General features: G+C 49.7%; 1 protein-coding gene across 1 annotated transcript in view; it reads left to right on the top strand.

The window, feature by feature from the left end:
- The window catches only part of LOC119443942 (uncharacterized), a 134,245-nt gene that overhangs the window by 100,740 nt on the left and 10,796 nt on the right, over positions 1–22,709 (top strand). The window contains exon 6 of the mRNA XM_049660475.1: positions 20,369–20,557. Within this exon, the coding sequence (XP_049516432.1) occupies positions 20,369–20,557 (189 nt within the window). The remainder of the gene's footprint in view (positions 1–20,368; positions 20,558–22,709) is intronic.

Genomic DNA, 22,709 nt, shown 5'->3' with positions numbered 1-22,709 from the left:
AAAATTACTCGAATCTCGCTAGCCCTTTGACAGATTGTTTCCACAAATCAGAGCCAACGATCATTTCATGGGATGAGAAGAAAGAGAAGGCTCTCAAGAGCCTGAAACAAGCTCTGGGAGAAAGACCGGTGCTTATGGCCCCTAATTTCTCTAAAGGCTTTTTTATACAATGTGATGCGATTGACCGCGGCCTAGGAGCCATACTTTGCCAGGAGGGTGCCGACGGGCACGAGCAACCCGTTTTATATTTGAGCCGGAAGCTGAGCGTCAGAGAGGAGGCGTATAGTACGTCCGAAAATATACGTCTGGTATGGGCTGTCGATAAGCTCACTTGTTATGTCTTCGGGTCACCATTTATTGTTGAGACGGATCATTGCCCTTTGACCTGGTTACACACCATGTCACCAAGAAATGGCCATCTACTCAGGTGGAGCTTGTCACTTCAGCACCATAATTTCTCTGTTCGCTATAAGAAAGGGAAGCTGCATACAAACGCTGACGGACTTAGCAGAGCCTTTTAGGCTGCAGCCTATGCATATCCGACAGCTTACCTTAGAAGTTAAAAGTTTTAATGCTACGTTTTCATGTATACTATTGTCTATTCAGTTATTTTACCACATTGAAGTTGATTGGTAAACCCTTACGACACAATATCGTGTGAAGGGTATCCTAATGTTAGTGTCACCGATTAAAAATGTCGCTGTTTCGCCCAAAAGGCGAAGCATCAATTGCGATAGCAAATTAGTAGAGAGCTATTCGGAGTAGGGATAGTAGTTTTATCGGCTGCATAAGTTGGACACATTCGCTTACTAACTGAATTAACAAGCGTGGTGTCAGCGGGCACAAGCAAACATGAATAGATCACACTGAATGATCGCAGACGACGGTCAAAACGCTGGCAGCAAGCAGAGCCGCCGCAGCGGGCGAAGGTTCGTGCGGTCTATCGCTTCAACGGAAACTGAGCGGCGAATGCACAGCGCATACAAAGGTCAGAGCCGTGTGGAGATAAGAGACGGTGCATGCGACTGCCACAAGTGGGCAAAGTACAAGCCCAGTTGTTGGTAGAGTAGAAGCTGCCCCCCTCCCTCCCGCGCTGCCTTCCCGCTTTCTTGCTTTCGCGTTGGAGATTGAGTGGCCAGTTCCCCTTGCGCCCGGTTGCAAGATACGCGTTTGGTGCCTCAGCACAGTGTCGCCCCGCCTCCCTCCCTCCCTCCCATACCTCCACAGCCTTTCGCGCGACGGTCGCGTTTGCTTTCCGCCGTGCGTTCGCTCTCCATGATAGCGCACATCCCCCGCGTGCTTTCACTCGCTCATACGGCGCACGGCAACGATTTTATCGCCCTTGGACTTTATATGGAACCTCACGGCGACGCCGACGGCAGAAATCCGGCTGAAGTGTCTATATTGTTACGCGAACGAAGAATTAAGTACAGGTGACTATTTACAAGTATATTTACAAAAGATAGCTGCAGCGCTGGCCAGATCAGCCGATAGCTCAAGAGCCCAGAGCAGTTCGTCTTCTTCGTCTAGGCGCCCGCGCGCCTAGTTCAAACAACCAAATACCACACGCGTGTAGCATAATCCCCCGGCGGCAGAAGCGACGTCCCGGAGCATCTAAATGTCATCACTGGGAGGGTGATACTGCTTCAGTCGTATAACGTGCACAATATCACTGGACTGGGAAGCAGATGGGGCATCAGGGGCGATCTCGTAGGTGACGGGAGTCATGGCACGAATCACTCGGTAGGGACCTGTGTAACGAGACAGCAGTTTTTCTGACAGGCCGACCTGACGCGACGGAGACCATAGAAGCACCAAAGAACCAGGCGAGAAGTGCACGTTGCGGTGTCGCTGGTCGTACAAACGCCGTTGATTCTCTTGGGAGTGCAGAACGCGGCCACGGGCAATTTCCCTTGCGTGGGCAGCGCGGGCGACGGCGTCAAGTGCATATTCACTGGTGGGTGCTGCGCCAACAGGGATGCTTGTGTCGAGGGGCAGTGCTGGTTCTCGGCCGAACAGAAGGAAAAATTGGCAAATAACCGGCTATGTCGTGGCGCGAGGAATTATACGCAAAGGTGACTAACGGTAGAGAGAGGTCCCAGTCAGTGTGGTCGGAAGACACATACTTCGCGAGCATCTCTGTGAGAGTGCGATTAGGACGCTCCGTGAGGCCATTCGTTTGCGCATGGTATGACGTGGAGAGCTTGTGCCTCGTGGCACAGGACTGCAGGATGTCCGCGATAACTTTTGACAGGAATGTCCAGCCACGGTCTGTGAGAAGTTGTCGCGGAGCTCCATGTAATAAAATCACGTCGCGTAGAAGAAAATCGGCAACATCTGTTGCACAGCTTGTAGGGAGCGCTCGGGTGATGGCGTAGCGCGTGGCGTAATCTGTGGCCACAGGGATCCACCTGTTCCCAGAGGTAGAAAGGGGAAAGGGACCAAGTAAATCTAAACCAACCCGAAAGAATGGTTCCGCGGGAATGTCAATTGGTTGAAGGTACCCAGCAGGGAGCGTCGACGGTGTCTTGCGTCGCTGGCATTTCTCACACGCAGCTACGTATCTTCGAACGGAGCGAGCAAGCCCTGGCCAAAAGAAGCGTCGGCGGATTCGGTCATAGGTACGTGACACACCGAGGTGACCGGCAGTGGGGAGGTCGTGAAGTTCGTGGAGAACAGCTGAGCGAAGGTGTTTAGGGATCACAAGGAGTAATGCTGGGCCGTCGGGGTGAACGTTGTGGTGGTATAGTACGCCATCTTGAAGTGTGAATAAGCGAAGGGAGCTGTCGGCAAGTGATGATTCCAGGCGGTCAATGATGACACGCAAGGACGGGTCACGGCGCTGCTCGTCGGCGACATGGACCAGTGGAAAAACAGAGAGAATGCAGGCGTCGGTGTCAGTATCAGACGTAGAGGTCGGGTCTTGGACTGGGTAGCGAGAGAGGCAATCTGCGTCCTGGTGTTGGTGTCCCGACTTGTACGTCACTGTGTAGGGATATTCTTGTAGTCGGAGAGCCCAATGACCGAGCCTACCAGTAGGATCCTTCAGCGACGAAAGCCAACACAGCGCATGATGGTCTGTGATTACTGAGAAGGGCTTGCCATATAAATATGGGCGGAACTTTGAAACAGCCCAGACGAGAGCAAGGCATTCGCGCTCGGTAATCGAATAGTTGCGCTCTGCAGTTGTCAGGAGCCGGCTAGCGTAGGCTATAACGCGGTCGTGTCCGTGTTGTCGTTGTGCTAAGACTGCGCCGATCCCATAACCACTGGCATCGGTTCGGACCTCTGTAGGTACAGACGGGTCAAAGTGGGCCAAGATCGGTGGATTCGTCAGAATCGTGATTAGGCGTGAAAATGCGGCAGCCTGAGGGGAACCCCACGTAAAAGGCACGTCTTTCTTCAGAAGTTCAGTGAGTGGTCGAGCGATTGCTGCGAAATCTTTCACAAACCGTCTGAAATAAGAGCAGAGCCCCACAAAACTCCGGACGTCTTTGACAGACTGAGGTACAGGAAAAGCTGTTACTGCTCGAACCTTCTCCGGGTCGGGTTGTACTCCGGAAGCATCGACGAGATGGCCGAGCACTGTAATCTGTCGGCGCCCGAAGTGGCACTTCGATGAGTTTAATTGGAGCCCAGCCTTGCGGAAGACGTCAAGGATAGCTGCGACGTGCTCAAGGTGCGTCTCAAACGTAGGAGAAAACACAAGGACGTCGTCGAGGTAACAAAGGCAAGTTGACCATTTGAAGCCTTGAAGCAGAGAGTCCATCATCCGTTCGAACTTGGCGGGGCATTGCATAAACCAAACGTCATAACCTTAAATTGGTAGAGGCCATCTGGAGTGACGAAAGCGGTCTTTTCTTGGTCTTGGTCATCGACGGAAATCTGCCAATAACCAGATCGAAGGTCAATGGACGAAAAGTATTTGGCACCGTGAAGACAATCAAGAGCGTCCTTAATTCGTGGTAAGGGGTAAACGTCCTTTTTAGTGATTCGGTTTAGGTGGCGGTAATCAACACAGAAACGCCACGTGCCATCTTTCTTTTTGACGAGCACCACCGGCGACGCCCAAGGGCTCGACGAGGGCTCAACGATGCCTTTGGCGAGCATCTTGTTGACTTCCTGCTGAATAACTTGCCGCTCTGCCGTGGACACGCGATGCGGTCGGCGATGAATGAGAACAGCATCACCAGTGTTTATCCGATGCTTAACAAGGGACGTCTGACCAAGTGGGCGATTGTCAGTGTCAAATATGTCGCGATAGGAAAGCAAAAGGCGATATAGGGCGGCTGCTTGGCCAGGGGCGAGGTCCGGAGCGACCATGGGACGTAATGGGCCGTTGAGGTTCAAGGCATCCTGCGGGTTATCAGGAGGATCTGGAGACGCGTCGGCTGCAAAAGCAGTGACGTGGTCGTCTGTCACTGACAGGAGCGTGGCCACCGCTATGCCTTCAGGTAACACTTGCTTCGTCAAGTCAAAATTGACAACGGGGAGACACATTCGATTAGCGGCAAGGGTAACGACGGAGTGTGGCACAGAGATGTCGCGCGCCAGGAGGACATCACGAATAGGGGCGACGACATAGTTGCCATCAGGCACGGTTGCCATTGAGGCCAATTCGACGAAGGTTAGGGCTTTTGGAGGTAACCGAACAAACGCTGTAGTGCATAGGGTGTGCAGTTGTTCAGGGCGAACGTCGGAAACAAGAGGAAGCTCGAGGCACAGCGTACCGGTGGAACAGTCGATGAGGGCAGAATGCGTCGTCAGAAAGTCGAGCCCGAAGATTAGGTCTTGAGGGCAACTGGTCAGCACGGAGAACTGGACTGGAACTTGGCGGCCAGCAATTCCTATGCGAGCAGTGCACATACCACAGACGGCAACAGTGGCGCCATTGGCGACGCGTACGGCTCGGGTGACGGCAGGCGTAAGAACTTTTTTGAGGCGACGACATAGGTTAGCGCTCCTTATGGACACTTGGGCTCCAGTATCAATCAATGCCGTCAACGGGACACCATCTACATCTACTTGAATTAGGTTCGTGTTCGTGAGGAGCGTCAACGGAGGATTTGGACAGGACGAACGTGATGCAGCACTACCTCCAAGAGCTGCATGGCCTAGTTTTCCGTCCGGGAGGGTCCATAATTGGTCGGCGACGAATAGCGGCATGGCTGGGGCGACGGGGACCGACGGCGCTGAGGTGACGGCGAGCGAGTGGGACGACTGTCATCGACGGATACGTGAGAGCTAGAAGGCATACGGCGAGGCGAGTAGGGGCGAGGGTCGGCATATGGGCGAGGAGACGGGGAAAAGTAGCTCGAATACGGCGATGTCCAGGAGGTGCGGCAGTGGCGAGCGACATGGCCAATGCGGTGGCAACGAAAGCAAATGGCTTTGTCGTCCGGAGTTCTCCACTCTGTAGGGTTGCGGTATCTGGGACGGGAATACAGATCGCTGCGAGGCGCAGCTGTCGGCACCAGTCGGGCGTCAGCTCGGGAGATGGAGCAGGCAGCAGGAAAACCGAGGTTGGCAAACTCTTGCCGCACAACCTCCTGAATGAGGGAGATCGCTGGGGCTGGTTGGTCAATGGTTGGGTCAAGTGGGCGCGGAAGGAACGTGGCAGGACTGGCAGCCTCGAGCTCGCGGCGAACAATACGCGTGACGGTCTCATTGGAGGGGGGTGAAGTGGTAAGGGCGACGCAGGACGACGTCGCAGCCGTGTTAGGGAGCCGGGAGAACTGTGGAATGACGCGGCGGCTTTTGGCGAGCTCAAAGCGGCGGCATTCCTTGACAATGACGTCGATGGTAGACACATTGTTGAAGATCAACAAGTTGAACGCGTCGTCCGCGATCCCCTTGAGAACGTGGCCAACCTTGTCAACTTCGACCATGTTCTCGTCGACTTTCCGGCAAAGAGCTAGCACGTCTTGTATGTACGAGACATACGATTCAGTGGACGACTGTACTCGTGTAGCAAGCTCTTTTCTTGCAGCCTGCTGCCGACTGGTCGGATTGCCAAAGAGGTCGCGGAGCTTCTCCTTGAAAGCGTCCCAGCTAGAGATCTTCTCCTCGTGTGTCCGGAACCAGGCACGAGGTGTTCCGCCCAAGTAGAAGAGGACATCAGCTAGCATTATGGTAGGGTCCCAGTGGTTGTTGCGGCTAACAAGCTCATACATGCGTAGCCAGTCATCAACATCAACATTATCTTGGCCGGAGAATAAGCCAGGATCGCGGGGAGTGGCAACCGTGACGTACGTTGTGGTTGGAGTAGTAGCAGCAGACGAGTTGTCACCGGGAGCCATGGCGGAAAGCTGGACGGTGCGGCCGCTGTGGAGCTCCGTGGTGAGGACGGGGAACGGCACGCTCCACCAAAAATGTTACGCGAACGAAGAATTAAGTACAGGAGACTATTTACAAGTATATTTACAAAAGATAGCTGCAGCGCTGGCCAGATCAGCCGATAGCTCGAGAGCCCAGAGCAGTTCGTCTTCTTCGTCTAGGCGCCCGCGTGCCTCGTTCAAACAACCAAATACCACACGCGTGTAGCAATATAATTGCTATCGCAATAAAATGAGCCTCCTGATCGTTCGAGAGCCTACCACTGCCACTCGAATGGGCTATCATTGCAAACCAAGTAACACAGTTTCGCTCAGAGCAAGACAGGGCAAAAGATAAAGTTTCTTCGATCGCCTCAGCTGTGCCTGGGCGTCCCGAATGACTGTTGGGAATCGCTTTGCAATCTATTCTTCAGCTGTTTATTCTCTTTCAATGTGTCTTCTTTGAGATCACTATTTGTAGAGGTCTGTATCCTGGGCTCTTTATCGGGTGCGTGTCTCGTGTTTAGTACAATATCCTTAATGGGTGCTGCTGAGAGCACAGAGAGGGTTAGAGCGTTTGCTTTCATTGAGTTTGGTCTGGCATTGTGGAGAGCGTTGGGAGGGTGCTCACTTTCGCCGAAATGGTTCGCATTGATTTTCGGTCATTGCGTGAGCTGATCCAAGCAAAGGAAAGACCAGCGGATGAAATAGCCGCAAATCCTTTTCCTTAACCCTCTCATGGACGTCACTTAATCAGCACATTGCATACGTCGAGCCGCGTCGAACAGCTCGACTTCTGGATGTATTATCTGGCGGCGGGCGTGCTGTTGTGCCATAGTACGTGCTTATCCATCATCGACGCGACGGGAGCTGCCATACTACAACCCTATCATCTAGGCGACAGGAACTCCCATTTATCCACGACGAATCCATTTGACGTGGACAATTTCAAGCAGCCCCGGCCATCATCGCCACCCTCCCCGTCTGGGTCCTGTCGACAAGGAGTCGCCGCCAAGGGGATTTAAGGAAGAACCGGCCCATTGTTAAGTCAGAGTCGCCACAAGCTGCCCAGTCGGTCTGATGCGCTCTTACAGCTACAGGTACGCTATGACCCACTATCGGTAAATATTGCATCAAGCTTTTCATTTCTTCTTTGTCTGCTGAAAGAGTCTGTCTATCGTCCTCCACCCCGAAGTCTGAACAAGGTATAACAAGCCTTTATGAAAAATGCATAAATTTCCATGTAATGACTAATGACCATCATGATTCAATTCACTGTACAATGCATATACAGGAAGAAAAAAACAAAAACACTCGGTGCTTCCTTCTGCCTGTTCATCACATGTTTATTGTTCTGCCATAGTGAAATGTGCTAACACTAACAAGCCCAAATAGACATGCTTTGTAACTGATTCCTTGCTTTTTGATGTTGTGATGTGCCGAAATGGGGACATCGATTTTCATGGTTCGATGAAGTATATATTATACAGTGTATTACGGTTTCAGGATTGCATCAACCAAATCAGAAACAGCTACAACATACTAATTCAATTGCCTCTGTGAGTCCGATATGTGTGCATACGTGCCAACTTTAATGATGATATGGTAAAATAGTGCGTTTTTAGAGCTTCCTAAGTAGTTATTTTTATACAGTTGACTAAAATATTTTATCAGTTTTGATATGATACTTTAGGGAGAAATGGATTTCAAATGTTTAATAGTACAGTTGCTGGCCAAATTTGAAGAGCTAAAGTTTATGAACCTACTTGTTGTGTCGTTAGTTTTAGTTTTTATATTTCGTCTGGAAACCATGTGAATGTCTGTGGCGTTGGTGTCCCCATGTATATAATTGGGTTTCATCAAATAAAGTAAGATCATTTGTTGGGCTGGCTCTCTTCTTCATCGGCCCGTAGGCCACGATACCACATTGGCGACGAGGGTTCTAGATTGATTTTTTTTTTTCTGGAGGCGTTACCTCCCCTGTAGCCACGCTGGCCACGTCATGAATTTCTCCGGCCTTGCTCCACCGCCACCGTTTTTGCCTGCGAAGTGCCGTCCACCGGTTCCGTGACCGCAATGGTTTCGCATATTTCAGACCTTTCTTTTGGCATCCGGAGCATCCGACTTCCCACCTGAATGATGCAAAGCCCTCCTGTTATACAGCCTGGAAATTGAAGGTGAGCGTATTTTGTTCGCTCTGCCATCCCACGTCTCCGAACTCGCCTCGCCGGCTTCAACCGCGACAGCTTTCGATGAGGCCAAAAAGTCGTCCATTGCTCCATCATCATATGACCAAGCCGTCGCTGTGTTAACGCAGCATTTTGCCTCCGCAAGCAATGTCGTCTTGGACCGCCATCGCTTCTGCTGCCATAGCCAGCAACCAAGTGAGTCCATACAAGACTACGTCGCCACTTTACAAGAGCTTGCTGCTTCGTGTTCTTTCATCGTCCTTGATGACTCCCTCCACGATCAGTGCTTACAAGGCATCATGTCACAACACGTTTGTGAATGGCTGCTTGTAGAACGTTCTCTTTTCACGCGCCATGCTTCTGGCACAGCAACTGGAGCAGGCCGCCCAGCAAGTTCGCGAGCTTGCTCCCGGGCACGTTCAGCAGGTAACTTCATGAGGCGTTTGGCGTTCAGGGGATACAACACGGCCGTGCTCGTCTCCCTGTCAGTCTGCTTCCCCTGAATGCTCCCGCAACTCAAACAAGGTGTCACCGCAGTTTTCGTTGTGGTTCCCACCAGCACCACGCCTCGTCATCCTCCTATTCAGCGCAAGGTCAGCGCTGTTTTGAATGCGGTTGCCTTGGGCACTTCCTCTTAGTCTGTAACAAGCAACAGCGTCATTCCACCGTTGCCATCCATGAAGTCGACTGCCAGTACTCGTATGATAATGCTGAAAGTTTAAGCGTCCTTACCGTGGTCGGTCCTGCTTGAGCCGGCATTTTCTTTGACGTTTTCGTCGCCGGCAAGTCCTTGAAGTTTCTTGTCGACTCTGGATTGTCTGTTTCCATCCTAGAAGCAAACCTTTTCTAGCAGTATTTGATTGATGAGTCACTTCTTTTAGTGCCGCGAGTGAAGTTTCTTGATTACTCTAAGCGCTCCATTCCCATACGTTGTTGCTTTCTTACGGAAGTCATGCTCAAGGGATGCATGGCATACCTCCTGTTCTACGTTGTACCGAAAGGCACATCCATCCTCGGAATTGATGTGATCAAGGCTTTGGACCTGCACATTAAAGGGTCATCTCTGCATTGTTTCGAGACATCGACCATGCCAGCGACACTCGACGCGACCCAGCTGTCAGTCTCGCACAAAGTTTCACCACCCAACCCTTTTCTGAAGACCCTGTCTAGTGAGTTCGGCTCCCTCTTCTCGCCAGGCCTTGGTCTTGCCAAAGGTTTCGTCCATTAGATCAAGATCCGATTCGCAGTGCCTCCTGTGGCATCGAAACTTCAGCGCCTTCCGCTTACACTTCGACCTCAAGTTTCGGGAGAGCTCCGTCGGTTGGAAGAACTGGATGTTAACGAGTGCGTTAATGCCTCAGAATGGGTGTCCCCCATCGTCGTGGTAAGGAAGAAGGACGGCGGCATTCAACTCTGTGTTGACCTCCGGGAACCTAACAAAGCAGTCATCGCCGACAGCTTCCCGCTTCCTCACACGGAAGAGCTCCTGAACAGCCTCGTCGGTGCGACTACCTTCTCTAAGGGCGCGTTCACACTGAGACATTCGGCGTCTGGAGCGGCGCGGAACCCAGTTCGGCGGCGGCGAGATCCGCCGGAATAGCCCTTTCCGCGCCGATCGGTCTCGGACCGATTTTTGTGGCAGCTGCCGCCGGATTTCCTCACCGCGGACCAATCGGAGCGCGAGTAAGAATTTCGAAGATGGCTGCCGAGTCGGGCGCGCGCGCGTTGTCGCAGTCGTGAAGTCTGTCGCGACGTCGGAAATGCTGATCGAATTGGTCCGAAACCTAATCGTTGTCACGAATAACAATACATCTCAACTTACTCTCGGTAGTACTCTACGTCGTGATCTCGCAGAAGGGGTAGTATTTTGGTGGCGTGACCAAGCTTTTCGCGCTCTTGCAATGCAGCACGAACCTGGCGTCGTCTCTTCTGCGAATGCTTCTGCGCGTCATGAATCGCCAGAAAGTGCTTGCCAACAAGCCTAGCAGTACTGCCTCTTCTTGCTCAGGGTTCATTGTCGTTGCTTGCAGCGATGAGGCGCAAAATAAAACCACGCGAACTCTACACGAGCGGAGATAACTGCGCAGTTTCGAGGCTGCGGGCACATCCGGTATATCCCGCGCTTGTTTGGAGGTTAGCGCTTTACACCGCAGATGGCGCTGCATCGCGTTCCGGCGGCGCGGTGGGCAAGCAGTGTGAACAGCGCGAATTTCGGCGGCGGGAGAATTCCGTTCGCTGTAGACGCCGGATTCCCCAGTGTGAAGGTGCCCTAAGCTGGATTTTGCATCCACCTACTACGAGGTTCTGGTGCATCCCAAGAGCTGAGACTTGACTGCATTCGTGACTCACGACGCACTGTTCTGTTTCAAGCGGGCATGCTTTGGGCTGGCGTCTGCCTCCGTAGTCTTCCAACAGTTGATGTCGTAGATTCTCAAAGGGTGCTCCGGTGTTCTGTTCTTCATTGACAATATCATTGTGTTCGGCAAGGTCAAACAAGAGCACCTAACGAACTTGGCCGCTGTTCTCTGCCGCATCAAGGCAGTTGGACTCAAGCTCAATCACAAGTGCACCTTTTGCGTCGATGAGGGGGGGGGGGGGCACGGCATCTCACCAGGGCCAGAGAAAGTGAATTCTTTCCTGTACGCTCCTGCCCCCACTGACGCCGCTGGTTTGCGTTTGTTTCTCGGCCTAGTCGAGTACTACGCTAAGTTTGTTCCCTGCCTTGCTGGAGTCGTAGATCCGATGCGTGCGCTGCTTCGCAAGAATCAACCCTTCATCTGGAGTGATGCTGTTGAAACTAGTTTTCGGAAGGTCAAGCGCCTGTTCTCGTCCAGCACAGTACTTCAGATGTTTGATCCCACTCTTCTGGTGGTTGTCTCCACGGATCCTTCTGACTGCGGCCTTGGCGCCATTCTCCAACAAAGGGGTGGGTGCCAGCTGCGCATAGTCTCCTTTCACATCTCACACACTCTCCCCAGCAGAGAGGAAGTATGCAGTTGGTGAACGAGAAGCACTCGCGTGCGTCTGGGCCTGCGAGCATTGGCACACATACCTCTGGAGATGGTGCTTCACACTTCGCACGGACCACCAAGCCTTGGTCTCTCTTCTGTTGTCTCAAGGCTCAGGAAGACGCCCCCTTCGCATCACACACTGGTCAGAGCGTCTTCGGCTCTACCACTATATGGTTGAATACCGCAAGTGGTCAGAGAATCAAGTTGCGGATGCACTGTCCCGCCTTCCTATGTCTGTTTCGCAAGAAGATGCTTCGTTCAACGAAGAGGTCGTGTCTCTCATTGCTTCACTCTGCCTCACCAAAGAACAGTTCCAGCAGTCCCTGCATGAAGATGCTACCTTGGAGAAAGTCAAGGCTTATGTCGCATCATCTTGGCTTCCCGACAAGTCCATCCCGGGTAAACTTAAGCCATTCTTCGCCATTGCGCGAAGAACTGTGTGTGGTCGATGACCTGCTTTTGCGTGGGGAACGGCTCGTAGTTCCTACTTCCCTTACCCCACAAGTCATTTCCACTGCGCACGAAGCTCACCTTTAGATAGTTCACACCAAGGCGCAACTACAAGTGTCGTTTTGGTGGCCTGGCATGGACAAGCAAGTGGAAATTGCCATCCACAACTTCATAATCTGCCAGGCTGCAGACAAGAGTGCCAAGACTTCAGTAACTTCGCTGCAACCTGTGTCCCTGCCAGAGCGTCCATGGCAGAAGGTTGCCATCGACATTGCCAGTCCCATGGAAAGAGTGCTGCACGGTTGCAGGTTCGCTATCACCCGCGTAAGCTACTTCTCCAAGTGGCCTGAAGTACATTTCTGCATTGAGGTGTCGACACGCCCAGTGACAATCTTTCTGCTCTCATTATTTTCTCGAGAGGGCTACCCCAATGAGATTGTGTGTGACAATGGCCCTCAGTTTTGTTCCCGAGAATTCAACCAGTTCCTGAAGGATCATGCCATTCACCTCTCGCACTCTTCGGTGTACTACCCCCAGGTGAATGGACTTGTAGAACGATTCAACCGTGTTTTCAAGAACTTCGCATAACTGCCAAGTTTCCCGGATTACCCGGAATGCGCTGGATGTGGATAGAAATGGGTCATAACTGCAATTTCTTGGAGTTTGTCTTGTCAATTGTACAACTGGAAGAAACGGTCCAAATCCGGGAGTCTCCCCGATTACCCGGGAGACTCAGATTAGGACTGTTTCTTCCGGTTGTACAGTTGAAAGGAAAATCTCCCGGAAATTGCAGTTATGTCCCTTTTCTATCTGAGTCCAGCGCTTTGTCAGGCCACATTGGCTAAAAGAATCCAACCCCATCCAATTCATATGGAAGTTCATCGCGCAAACAAATTAAGAAAGTTGTAGGGAAACCCTATACATGCGCTATTTTGTTAACTGCAGAGCCGCTCTTTTGCTGACGGGGTTGTTGGGTGCCCTAGTGGCCCTAGCCTCATTAAGCTAGCCAGCGAATGCCGTGTTCCACCACTAGCAACACTAGACTCTCCATCGTTCTCCTCGGCGTAAGCCGCTCTGGTATTGCGTAGGCCTACAGTCAGTCGTGACTTAAAAGCAAGGAGCGCTAGCACAAAAAGTGTCTTGAAGTATTTAATGTAGTGCTCAGCCGAAGTGAAGTTGGGTATTTTGTTGATACCACAGAGCAATGCAGAGTGCGAGCGGCAGTTTCACATCGGGAAAAATACGAGGACGCAGTGGAAATGAAATTTCTTACAATCAAACATTGTCTGAAGAATTTTTTAACACCCGCCGTGGTTGCTGAGTGGCTTTGGCATTGCGCTGCTAAGCACGAGTTCGCGGGATTTAGTTGGGGGCGAAATGCAAAAACGCTTGTGTGCCGTCCATTGGGTGCACACTAAAGAACCCCAGATGGTCGAAATTAATCCGGAGTTCCCCACTACGGCGTGCCTCATAATCATATGGTGGTTGTGGGACATAAGACCCAAGAATTTAATTATACTTTAAAGAATTTTTGAAGACAGAATTAGCAACAACGAAATGCTTGCACAAGTGAGACATTGATGTTCATGTGGTCATTTGTGTATGTGTAAATAAAATTGCAATGAAGTTCTGTCGGTACTAGAAAATATAGACGTTGGGGGGGGGGGATGTTGTGTAACCGACGGAAGCCCCCCAGTCGGGAGATTTCCCGGATTTAGTTTCTTCGAACTTGGCAGGTATGACTTCATGCAGACAGCTTTGCTGGAATATCGACCACTCTGCCCAGTGGTCATCGAATACCTTGGCATCTACTGGTGCACACCACACGTGACCACGGGAGTTGCCCCCACTCTGTTGCTGCATAGAAGGCTGTCGAGAACACGCCTGGACGTCGTTGGGCACCCGTCGTCTTTCATCTTCAAGGACCCAGCTACCGAGCTCTGTCAGCTGTGTCGTTTGGTGAAGCATAACCAAGAAAGCAGCAAGAAGCGGATAGATTCTTCGTTGAGCCCCGAAGAAAACCAACATCGCAGTTGGTGACTTCGTCCAGGTGCGGAAACCCTCCATCATCTTCAAGGGAGACTCCTCGTTTGTCAGTCCCCGCAAAATGCTGGAGCAGCACGGACAGTCCTCTTTCCACCTCAATGATGGCAGGACCTTGAATGCATCCAAGCTTGCCAAAGTCTGTTTGGGTCCCCGTACTCTGCGTCCAGAGAAGACCTGGAACACGCAAGAGGCTAGCACACCGAGGTTCCTGTCACCGGGGAACACTGGGCTACCAGCTGCTTGTGAGCCATCTAAGTGGCGGCTGCGTTTCTGCCTGCTCCTGTGGCCACCCGTGCTCCTCTGAACCCAGACACGCCTGAGCCACAAGCAGGTGCGCCTCTTCCTGCTGTTGTGGCCGACCGGGCTACTCCCGACCCGGACCCCCCTAAACCACTACCGGGTCCGGCTCCTGTTCGCGTCCAACTGCCACGGACTTGACAACCTCCGAAACGTTTCGTTACAGCGACTATGTGTGACAACTCTATTAGTTTTCTTTTTCTTCTCGTATAGTCTATGTTGTTTTGAACATTTTTGTAGAGATAATTTTTTGTAGGGAGAGAATGAAGTTTTCATGGGTTTTGTATATAGAATTTGTAGTTGCTGATGAGTGTACTTGTGTTAAATGATGTTCCTTTGTTGTTGACCGGTCACTGTTTTTCATTGCCTTATGTTTCCCGTATGAGCGCGAGTCAATATACAAAGCACCTTGCAGTACTAACCCACTAACAGCTTAAAGTTTTAACCCACGGAAAGTTTTAAGGGGGTGAATATGTTGTGTCGTTAGTTTTGGTTTCGATATTCCGTCTAGAAACTCTGTGAACATCTGTGGCGCTGTTGTCCCCATGTATGTAATTGGGTGTCATCAAAAAAGGAATATCATTCGTTGGGTTATCGCTGGTTGGTTCTCTTCTTCGTCGGCCCGTAAGCTGTGTTACCACACTGCTAGATTATTACAACCTACCCACTTGATATAGCCAATGTGTAATAGCAATAGTAATTTCGGTCTCCATTGCTTGAGTTTTAAACAGTCATTTCATGAAGATACTGTAAATTCTATAATTTTTTTCCATGAACACCCGACATCCTGAGCAATAAAACAGTTTTTATTATTGTTTATCAAATTTTTGTATTTTATGCTAAAGCTGCAGTATTTTTAAATATCTTAGGTTGACAGGTCTTTTTGCACAATTTGGCATCGCTGTGACATCATTCATATGTGCCAGTACATGACTTGTTCCTGTGTGTACCACTAAGACATCATTATGTGAGGAATGCCGAACCTGCTAAAGTGCGAGGAATGCCGAGCCTGCTAAAGAAGCTGCGCAGGCAAGTAATAGTCGAAGACGTGGTCGCCTGTTTTATTGGTACGGCCTCAATCCATTTGCTGTGAGCATCTAAGAGAACAAGGATCATGCTTCCTTTCATTGGCCCCGCGAAATCTAGATGCACTCTCGACCAGTTTTCCTGGCAGGTCGGCCATTTAACTGATGGAACAGATACTGGCATTGGTCGATTCTGGATGCAGCTTGTGCACCCCGCTGACAGCTGTTCTATGTCGTGGTCCATTCCTGGCCACCAGAAAGCTGACCGAGCGATTGATTTCATCGCCGATGATCCTTGATGTGTCTCGTGCAACATGTGCAACATTCTATATTGCGCGTTGGCTGGAATGACAACTCTATGGCCCCAATACAGCAAATTATGGCCAATGACAGTTCCAGTCTGCAGTCGTTCTAATGCTTTAGTGCTTGGAGGCCACCCGTCTCTTGTGTACTGCATGACCTGGGAAAGTACTGGGTCACCTGCGGTCAGCGCCTGAAGTTCTGCCGAGACCGCTCCCTCCTGGACACATGCTAGTACCAGAACGTAGTCGGGTGGCTCCCCTTCCGTGGTTGGCTCCGAAGTTTCTTGTGGCAACCTAATAAGTGCGTCTGAGTTCAGGAGCTGCTTGCCTGGCAAATACTGTAACTTGTAGCGAAATCCTCCCAAATAAAGCGCCCAGCGCTGTATGCGAGCAGCAGCCAGAGGCGGAGTGGGCCGATCCGGTCTCACCAGGCCCAGGAGCGGTTGGTGGTCTGTGACCAGGATGAATTCACGGCCTAGAAGGTAATCACGAAACTTCATTACTCCAAATACGAGGGCCAATGCTTCACGTTCAAGTTGCGAATAATTTCGTTCTGCTTTCGACAATGTCCTTGAACGAAATCCAATCGGTTTGTTGACGTTCCCTTTCGTATGAAAAAGCACTGCACCGATTCCTTTTTGCGATGCGTTGCTCTCTAGTTTCAGCGGTTGTGAAGGGTCAAAATGAACCAACACCCCTGCTTGCTGCAAGCACCGTTTTGCTTTATTAAACGCCGTTTGTTGCTCTTCTTCCCAGAGCCAATGTCTGTTCTTTTCTAACAGCCGATACAATGGAGTGAGCAGAGACGATATGTTCGGTAAAAATTTTGAGTAGAAAGTGATCATGCCAAGAAAATAACGAAGCTCAGCTACATTTTTCGGGCTAGGGGCTTCTGTGATAGCTTCGACATTCTTTTCTATTGGGTGCAATCCTTGCTGATCGATTCAATGGCCAAGATATATAATGGACACTTGCCGAAATTTGCATTTGTCAAGACGCAGTTTAACACCACTCTTGCGGAAACACTGCAGAACGGCTTTTAGCACGTCGTCACTTCCTGCTCTTTCGGACACCAAGACATCGTCCAGATAAGCTTGCGCGCCTGATAAGCCTTGTAGAACTGTTTCAATTCTGCGTTGTAAAATGGCTGGCGCAGAGGCAATGCCGAAAGGTAATCTGTTGTAGCAGAAAAGACCTTTATGTGTATTAATCACGCATAACTGGCGCGATTCCTCATCGAGAGGGACTTGTTTATATGCGCCACGTAAATCCAGTGTGCTGAAATGTTTTCCATCACTTAAGGACGCAAATATGTCACTGATTACTGGCAACGGGTACTGCTCCAGCTCACATGCTGAATTTAAAGTGACTTTGAAGTCGCCAGAAATCCTAACGGTGCCGTATTTCTTAAGGACGGGTACAATGGGCGTAGCCCTCTCGGAATGCGGCACCAGTGACAAAACGCCTAATGCCACAAGTCTATCAAGCTCTTCAAATACCTTGTCGTGTAGAGCGAAGGGAATAGATCGGGCCTTACAGAACTTGGGCGTGGCTCCCTCCTTCAGCTGTAGGTGTGCCTCGGGTCCTTTGATGAGGCCTAGATCTGAGCTGAAAACATCTCGAAACTCGGTTAACACGTCAGCAGTGACCTGCGTGGTGGTAGATGGCTGTGCGTTCAGCGGTTTGGCTGAGAGGCTGAGGACTGGGGAACCTGCATCGCTCAGATGGGAGATTAGATCTCGACCACATAAGCTCGGACCGGGGCAATGTAGCACCACCAATGTGCGTTCTACAGTTGTACTGTCGTACGACACCGGCAACAGGAGCTCTCCAAAAACTGGCAATTTTCCGAGGTAACATGATAACTTCATGCGTGAAGGCCGTAGCGACGGCCAGATGTTTTTGTGCTGCTCAAATAGCTGTCTGGACATGGCACAGACCGGGGAACCCGTATCGATAAGCATTGATACGTCCACACCTCCCCATGTGAAGTTGCGTCGAATTGGGGGCTTCACATTTACCTCCTGCGTCGATTTTAGCTTCCAAAGGTGCATGCTATCCTCTATGTCTTCATCTGTCTCCCCTTCCTTAACAGCCAGTACTCTGCCGCGAAATCCCCGGGCTCCTTCTCGAGTTCGAGGCCTTGCGCTTTCTTCGTTCCGGCATTTTACTGCTAGGTGACCACGTCGACCGCAGTGATAACAACGAGCATTACTCCAACGGCAGGCATTACTGTTGTGTTTAATGCTGCCACAACGCCCATATTCTACCGATACCTCTTTCGTTGAGGTTGACTGCGCCTTAATTTTAAGGCGCAGTCAACCTCTGCGGCCATTTTATTGGCATCCTTGTCTGCAGCTTCAGCCGACAGTGCCATTGCTTCAGCGTCCTCTACGGACAGATCTTTCTTTGTCGGGAGTTGTTTCTGCAGTGTGCTCGATCTTATGCCGCACACAATTCTATCCCGTAGCATTCGGTCGAGCATGGTGCCAAAATTGCAGTTGTCCGCAATTCGACGAATTTCAGTAATGAATTCTTGAAGCTGGCAGCGGTTGAAGAAGCGGAAGCTTTCGGTAATCTCATGGCACTTGGGATCAAAGAACTCGTCCGAGACTTTCACGACGTCTTCGTACTCCAAAGAATTCGGCTTCTTCGGCGCTACTCTTCCTGCTAATATTTGAACGGTGCGCATGCTTAACGCTGCCACCAAAAGCGCCTGTTTCTTTGCCGACTTCGTCACGCCCATTGCCTCAAAGTATGCCTCGGCCTTGATAACATAGGCTTTCCAGTTGTCTCTTTCGACGTCGAAGTCGGGCAGTTGCTGGTGTGCCATCGTCGAGTTGTCGCCCCGTAGCATAGCTGCCGTCCTGTGCTTCAAGGTTTTGCCAGGGGTTTTGCTTTCCATTTCTCGTCGCCACTGTTACATCGTAGGTCGGACAGTGTGCTTGATGCAGGCGAGGCAGACACAAGCTGACAAGCTGGAAGAATGGGCATTTATTTGAAGTGCACGTCGAAACATAAGGACAGGGGAAGGAAGGAGGGGAAGGGAAACAAAGTAAGAAAACATAAGATATGCACCTAGAATGGCATGTGTAGCTGTCGACTTCATCTGAGAAATGATAAGAAGAACACTGCAGTTATAACACATACTAACTAAATTACGGTGTCACACGCGCGCAAGTTAACACGAACCGATCTCGCTCGATGACAACACTGGAGTAAAGGGACGTAACGCGCGCATGCATGTTACGTCACGTTGGCGAAAACGAGGGCACACCGGCGCAGCCAACGTTACCGGCGGCTTCCAAGTTCCGACGCGCCCCGATGGGCCCGGCGCCGAAATGGCCTGACCCACTCGCATGTCGGAGGCGACAGCACCGTCAACCCACAATGCATCGTGCATGAAAAAAAATGCATCCACACCGCTTCGCTGATGTTCGGAGATAGCCGTTCAAAGCGGCGCGCGGGTTGAGGATGGTTCTGCGCATGCTCCGAAGATAGCAGCCAACAGCGCGCGCGTTGATGTGGGGATGGCATCTCGGCTGGCGTAGCGCAACTGGCGAAGTGTGACTAAAGCCCCAACCAGACGTACGCATTAGAAAGCGTCCGCACGCGCCGCGCTCACTTGACGTCACGTCGCGTCCAATAGAGGAAGAGGGCGCGCACCCAAACAATGCACGAGATGCCGCGCGTCCCTGTGCGTTTCGTCGCAGCTGCCATTTTCACCTACCAAACGCGCGGAACGACGAACACAAAGCATGCAGCTTGCTCGGGCTTGCCTGCACGCCGCGCGAGAAGTCGTTCCGGAAGTCATGCTGGTTTGCTGTGGTCACGTCATAGGCGTTCTGTGGTCACGTGAGGAGCGTTGCACAGGCGATGCAGTGGCAGCTTCCGGTGTGGGCGTAAAAATGATGCCTGAATGGTGGGAAAACCAGACTTCGGTGTTGCATGATGACAGTGCACCGGGTCACACGTCGCTCCTTGTCCGCAGCTATTTAACAAAACATCTTACTCCCGTTGTGCCTCACGCACCGTATTCTCTGGACCTAGCCCTAGCAGAATATTTCCAGTTTCCCAAGCTTAAAACCACATTGAAAAGACATTGTTTGCAAACCATAGAGAAGATTCAGGACAATGCGACAAGAGACCTGCGCGCCATCCCAGAAAGTGCGTTCCAAGAGGCTTTCCAAAAACGTAAAAAACGATGGGAGCAGTGTATTGCCATCAGAGACTACTCTGAAGGGGACAGTGCTTAAAGTATTGTACAATAAGCAATAAAGATGTTATAGCAAAAGTTAAGTTTCTTTTTGAACATACCACTGCATGACTGGAACAAGTTAATTTTAAGTGTTAGAAAAAATAATCAGTACATTCATGTACCCAGCTAAATGATGGGATTTTAATGTAGCCATTGGGACTGAAAGGGCTAACTTAATTATGCTTTGAGCATGGTGTTTGAGCCTGGTGAAGGGTGTAATGTATGATTCTGTCATAAAAAAGACAGTAGACATTTACATTGTGTATGTGTATTTGTGTTTCTACCACCTGATTTTCTTTGATTTTGAGTCATCAAGATCTGTCACTAGTGTTTGTTAAATATTCAGCAGAAAACGTTTTTGGGCTGTGCAATGTGGAATAGTCATAGACGCTCCACTACAACTCTTGGTCATTTTGCACTGTGAAGGCATCCACATATTTATGAAAGAGTGGCATGCTTCTTGTTTGCCTGTGCAGAGCAAAGGCACTGTGCATATTGCCATGCAAGACTTCCTGCGCGAACTTGTCCATGTTGATCCTGGTCGTGTGCTGCCTGCTTTGACGCTGTTACCAGTCTTGTTGCGTGGTACTTCAGTGGTGCAGGTGTCAGTGCGCTACTGTGACTGCAGCAGTATTGCCTATATCCTAGCCACACATATCGCCAAGGTACGTACCTTCCATGGCCCTAATCAGCATACCTGGTTTGGGAGAAGAGTGCTCCACATTTTTCTCCTTGTTAACTCTTACCATGAGGAAAATAGGTGTTTTTTGTATGTTATGGCAGATGTTTTTTTCTGAAGGAACTACTGCACTCAATATTTATTGTAATACATACACAGAAAGCAAAATGAATGCACTTTTCACTCATAAAGGTTTTAATAACGAGATATATGCCATAAAAAAAGATATAAATTGTTAAAATCAAGATTGTGCTATAAAATTGAGTAAAGTTTGTAAAGACACACTTGGTATCTACTAAGAAAAAAATGTTACAAATATTATGAGATATACAAAAATTATTGCCATTTAGTAGGCAGCATCTCCGAAAAAATAAAAATTTTTCATTGAACAGGTGTTTGCTAGAAAAATTTAACTGCAAACATTACAGTTGGGCGTGCCGGGCTGCGGCCGCCGATGTTCCGGGCTGGTTTGCGTTGTCGTTGCTTTCAGACTCAAAGTCCGATGAAAAGTCAGGTCCTCTGACTCGCTGCTATTCAATGTATCAATAAGATCAGCCGCAGAGGCAGCGCAATTGCAATAACTGCGATTTCCTGAAGCGCGCGTTGTTTCCGAAGCCGGACATTTTTGCGTTCTGCTTTGACGATCGCGAAACTTTGTAGCGCGTTTAAACATCACTGCCTCGCGGGAAAAAAGTGAAGTGCTTATAAAACTAAAATATAGTGCTCCTCCGCGTCTGAAAGCGCAGTATGTCCTGTCCGTGAGCGGCGCAGAAGGTCTCGAAAGCGGCATTTTAAACCATCGATAGAGGGCTTACCATGCCCAATGGGCGTGGCACGGAGAGTTAAGACAGGGCGTCATTAACACGTATAATAATTTTTTTTGTGACAGAATAGCAAAAAGATATTTATTTGCCCTCTGGTAGTAATAAAAGGACAAATCAACAACTAAGCAGACTACATTTCTTAATTAAAATTGGGTATTTTTTGTTGTTTTTGGGCACCTATGTTCTTATAATTACTGTGGTAGCCTAATATGGCGGACATATTTCTATGCACAAAATGAGAGTCCTTTAAATGTGATTTCCTTTTGTGACAGCCCTACCTAATCCTTGTTTTTTTCTCTCTCTTTAAATATGCTGTAAATGTTGCAATAACTGAAAATAATTTACCTGTTTGCCTGTTTTACTTTAAGATCTTTACGGACATTTCTTAACCATATGTAAACAGCTCCAGGCATAAAACCAATTCTGAATCGTACAAATGAAGATTATCAAATTTGCTGTAATAACAACTGCCACAAATCAGGCTTTTCTAAAGGCTGAACTAAAGGGTAAAGGCATGAACTAAGGTTTGTAATGTTAAGGAAGCTGTTGTATGCTCTTGTGAAGTAGTTGTAATTTTATTTTGAGTTTTATTTTATTCTGAGATTCTCAAATCTGCTGTAATAACAACCGCCACAAATCAGGCTTTCCTAAAGGCATGAACTAAGGTTTGTAAAATTAAGGAAACAGCTGTATGATCTTGTGAAGTAGTTGTAATTTTATTCTGAGATATAAAGTATTGCGAATTGCGAGAATCATGTGCTTATATGTGTGTTCATTGGCTAAAAGCATAATACTGATGATATTATACCTACAAAATATTGTTTGCTTTTCTGACTTTATCAGTGATTCCACTCCTGCGCCAAAGTGCGCCAAATGGGATTTACTGTGCCATCTTGATATAATTGATGAAAATTGCACCTAACTATGCCAAGCAGTCTCGGATTTGATGGCGTTGATCGCCGACAATTGCACCACCAGGGAATTAATACGTGCAACGTGATGATAGGGTGAGCCTTAGTTGCGAACAGGAGACGAAACAGCACTAGCGCGTGCGTCCCAATAAAGCCACAGCGCCACGCACGGCGCTGACACGACGTCTGCCTTGCAAGGCGGCTCGACGGCAAAGTGCGGTTTCTGCTGAGGCTCGTGGCTTTAAGGTCAATTGGCGATGCAGCGGCGGGCGTTATCTACTCCGGAAACGCAGCTAGTAAGTAGAACCCCACTGATACATTTTTCACGGGGCTGTTAAAAAAAAAGAAAAAAAAAAGGGAAGAGTTGGGCAACGCAAGAGCCGAGAAACAAGTAAAATTGAGA

This window comes from Dermacentor silvarum, chromosome 1 (assembly GCF_013339745.2).
Source record: "Dermacentor silvarum isolate Dsil-2018 chromosome 1, BIME_Dsil_1.4, whole genome shotgun sequence".
Taxonomy (NCBI): Eukaryota; Metazoa; Arthropoda; class Arachnida; order Ixodida; family Ixodidae; genus Dermacentor; species Dermacentor silvarum.
The sequence above is the reverse complement of the archived record's forward strand: the minus strand, read 5'-3'. Positions and strand labels throughout refer to the sequence as shown.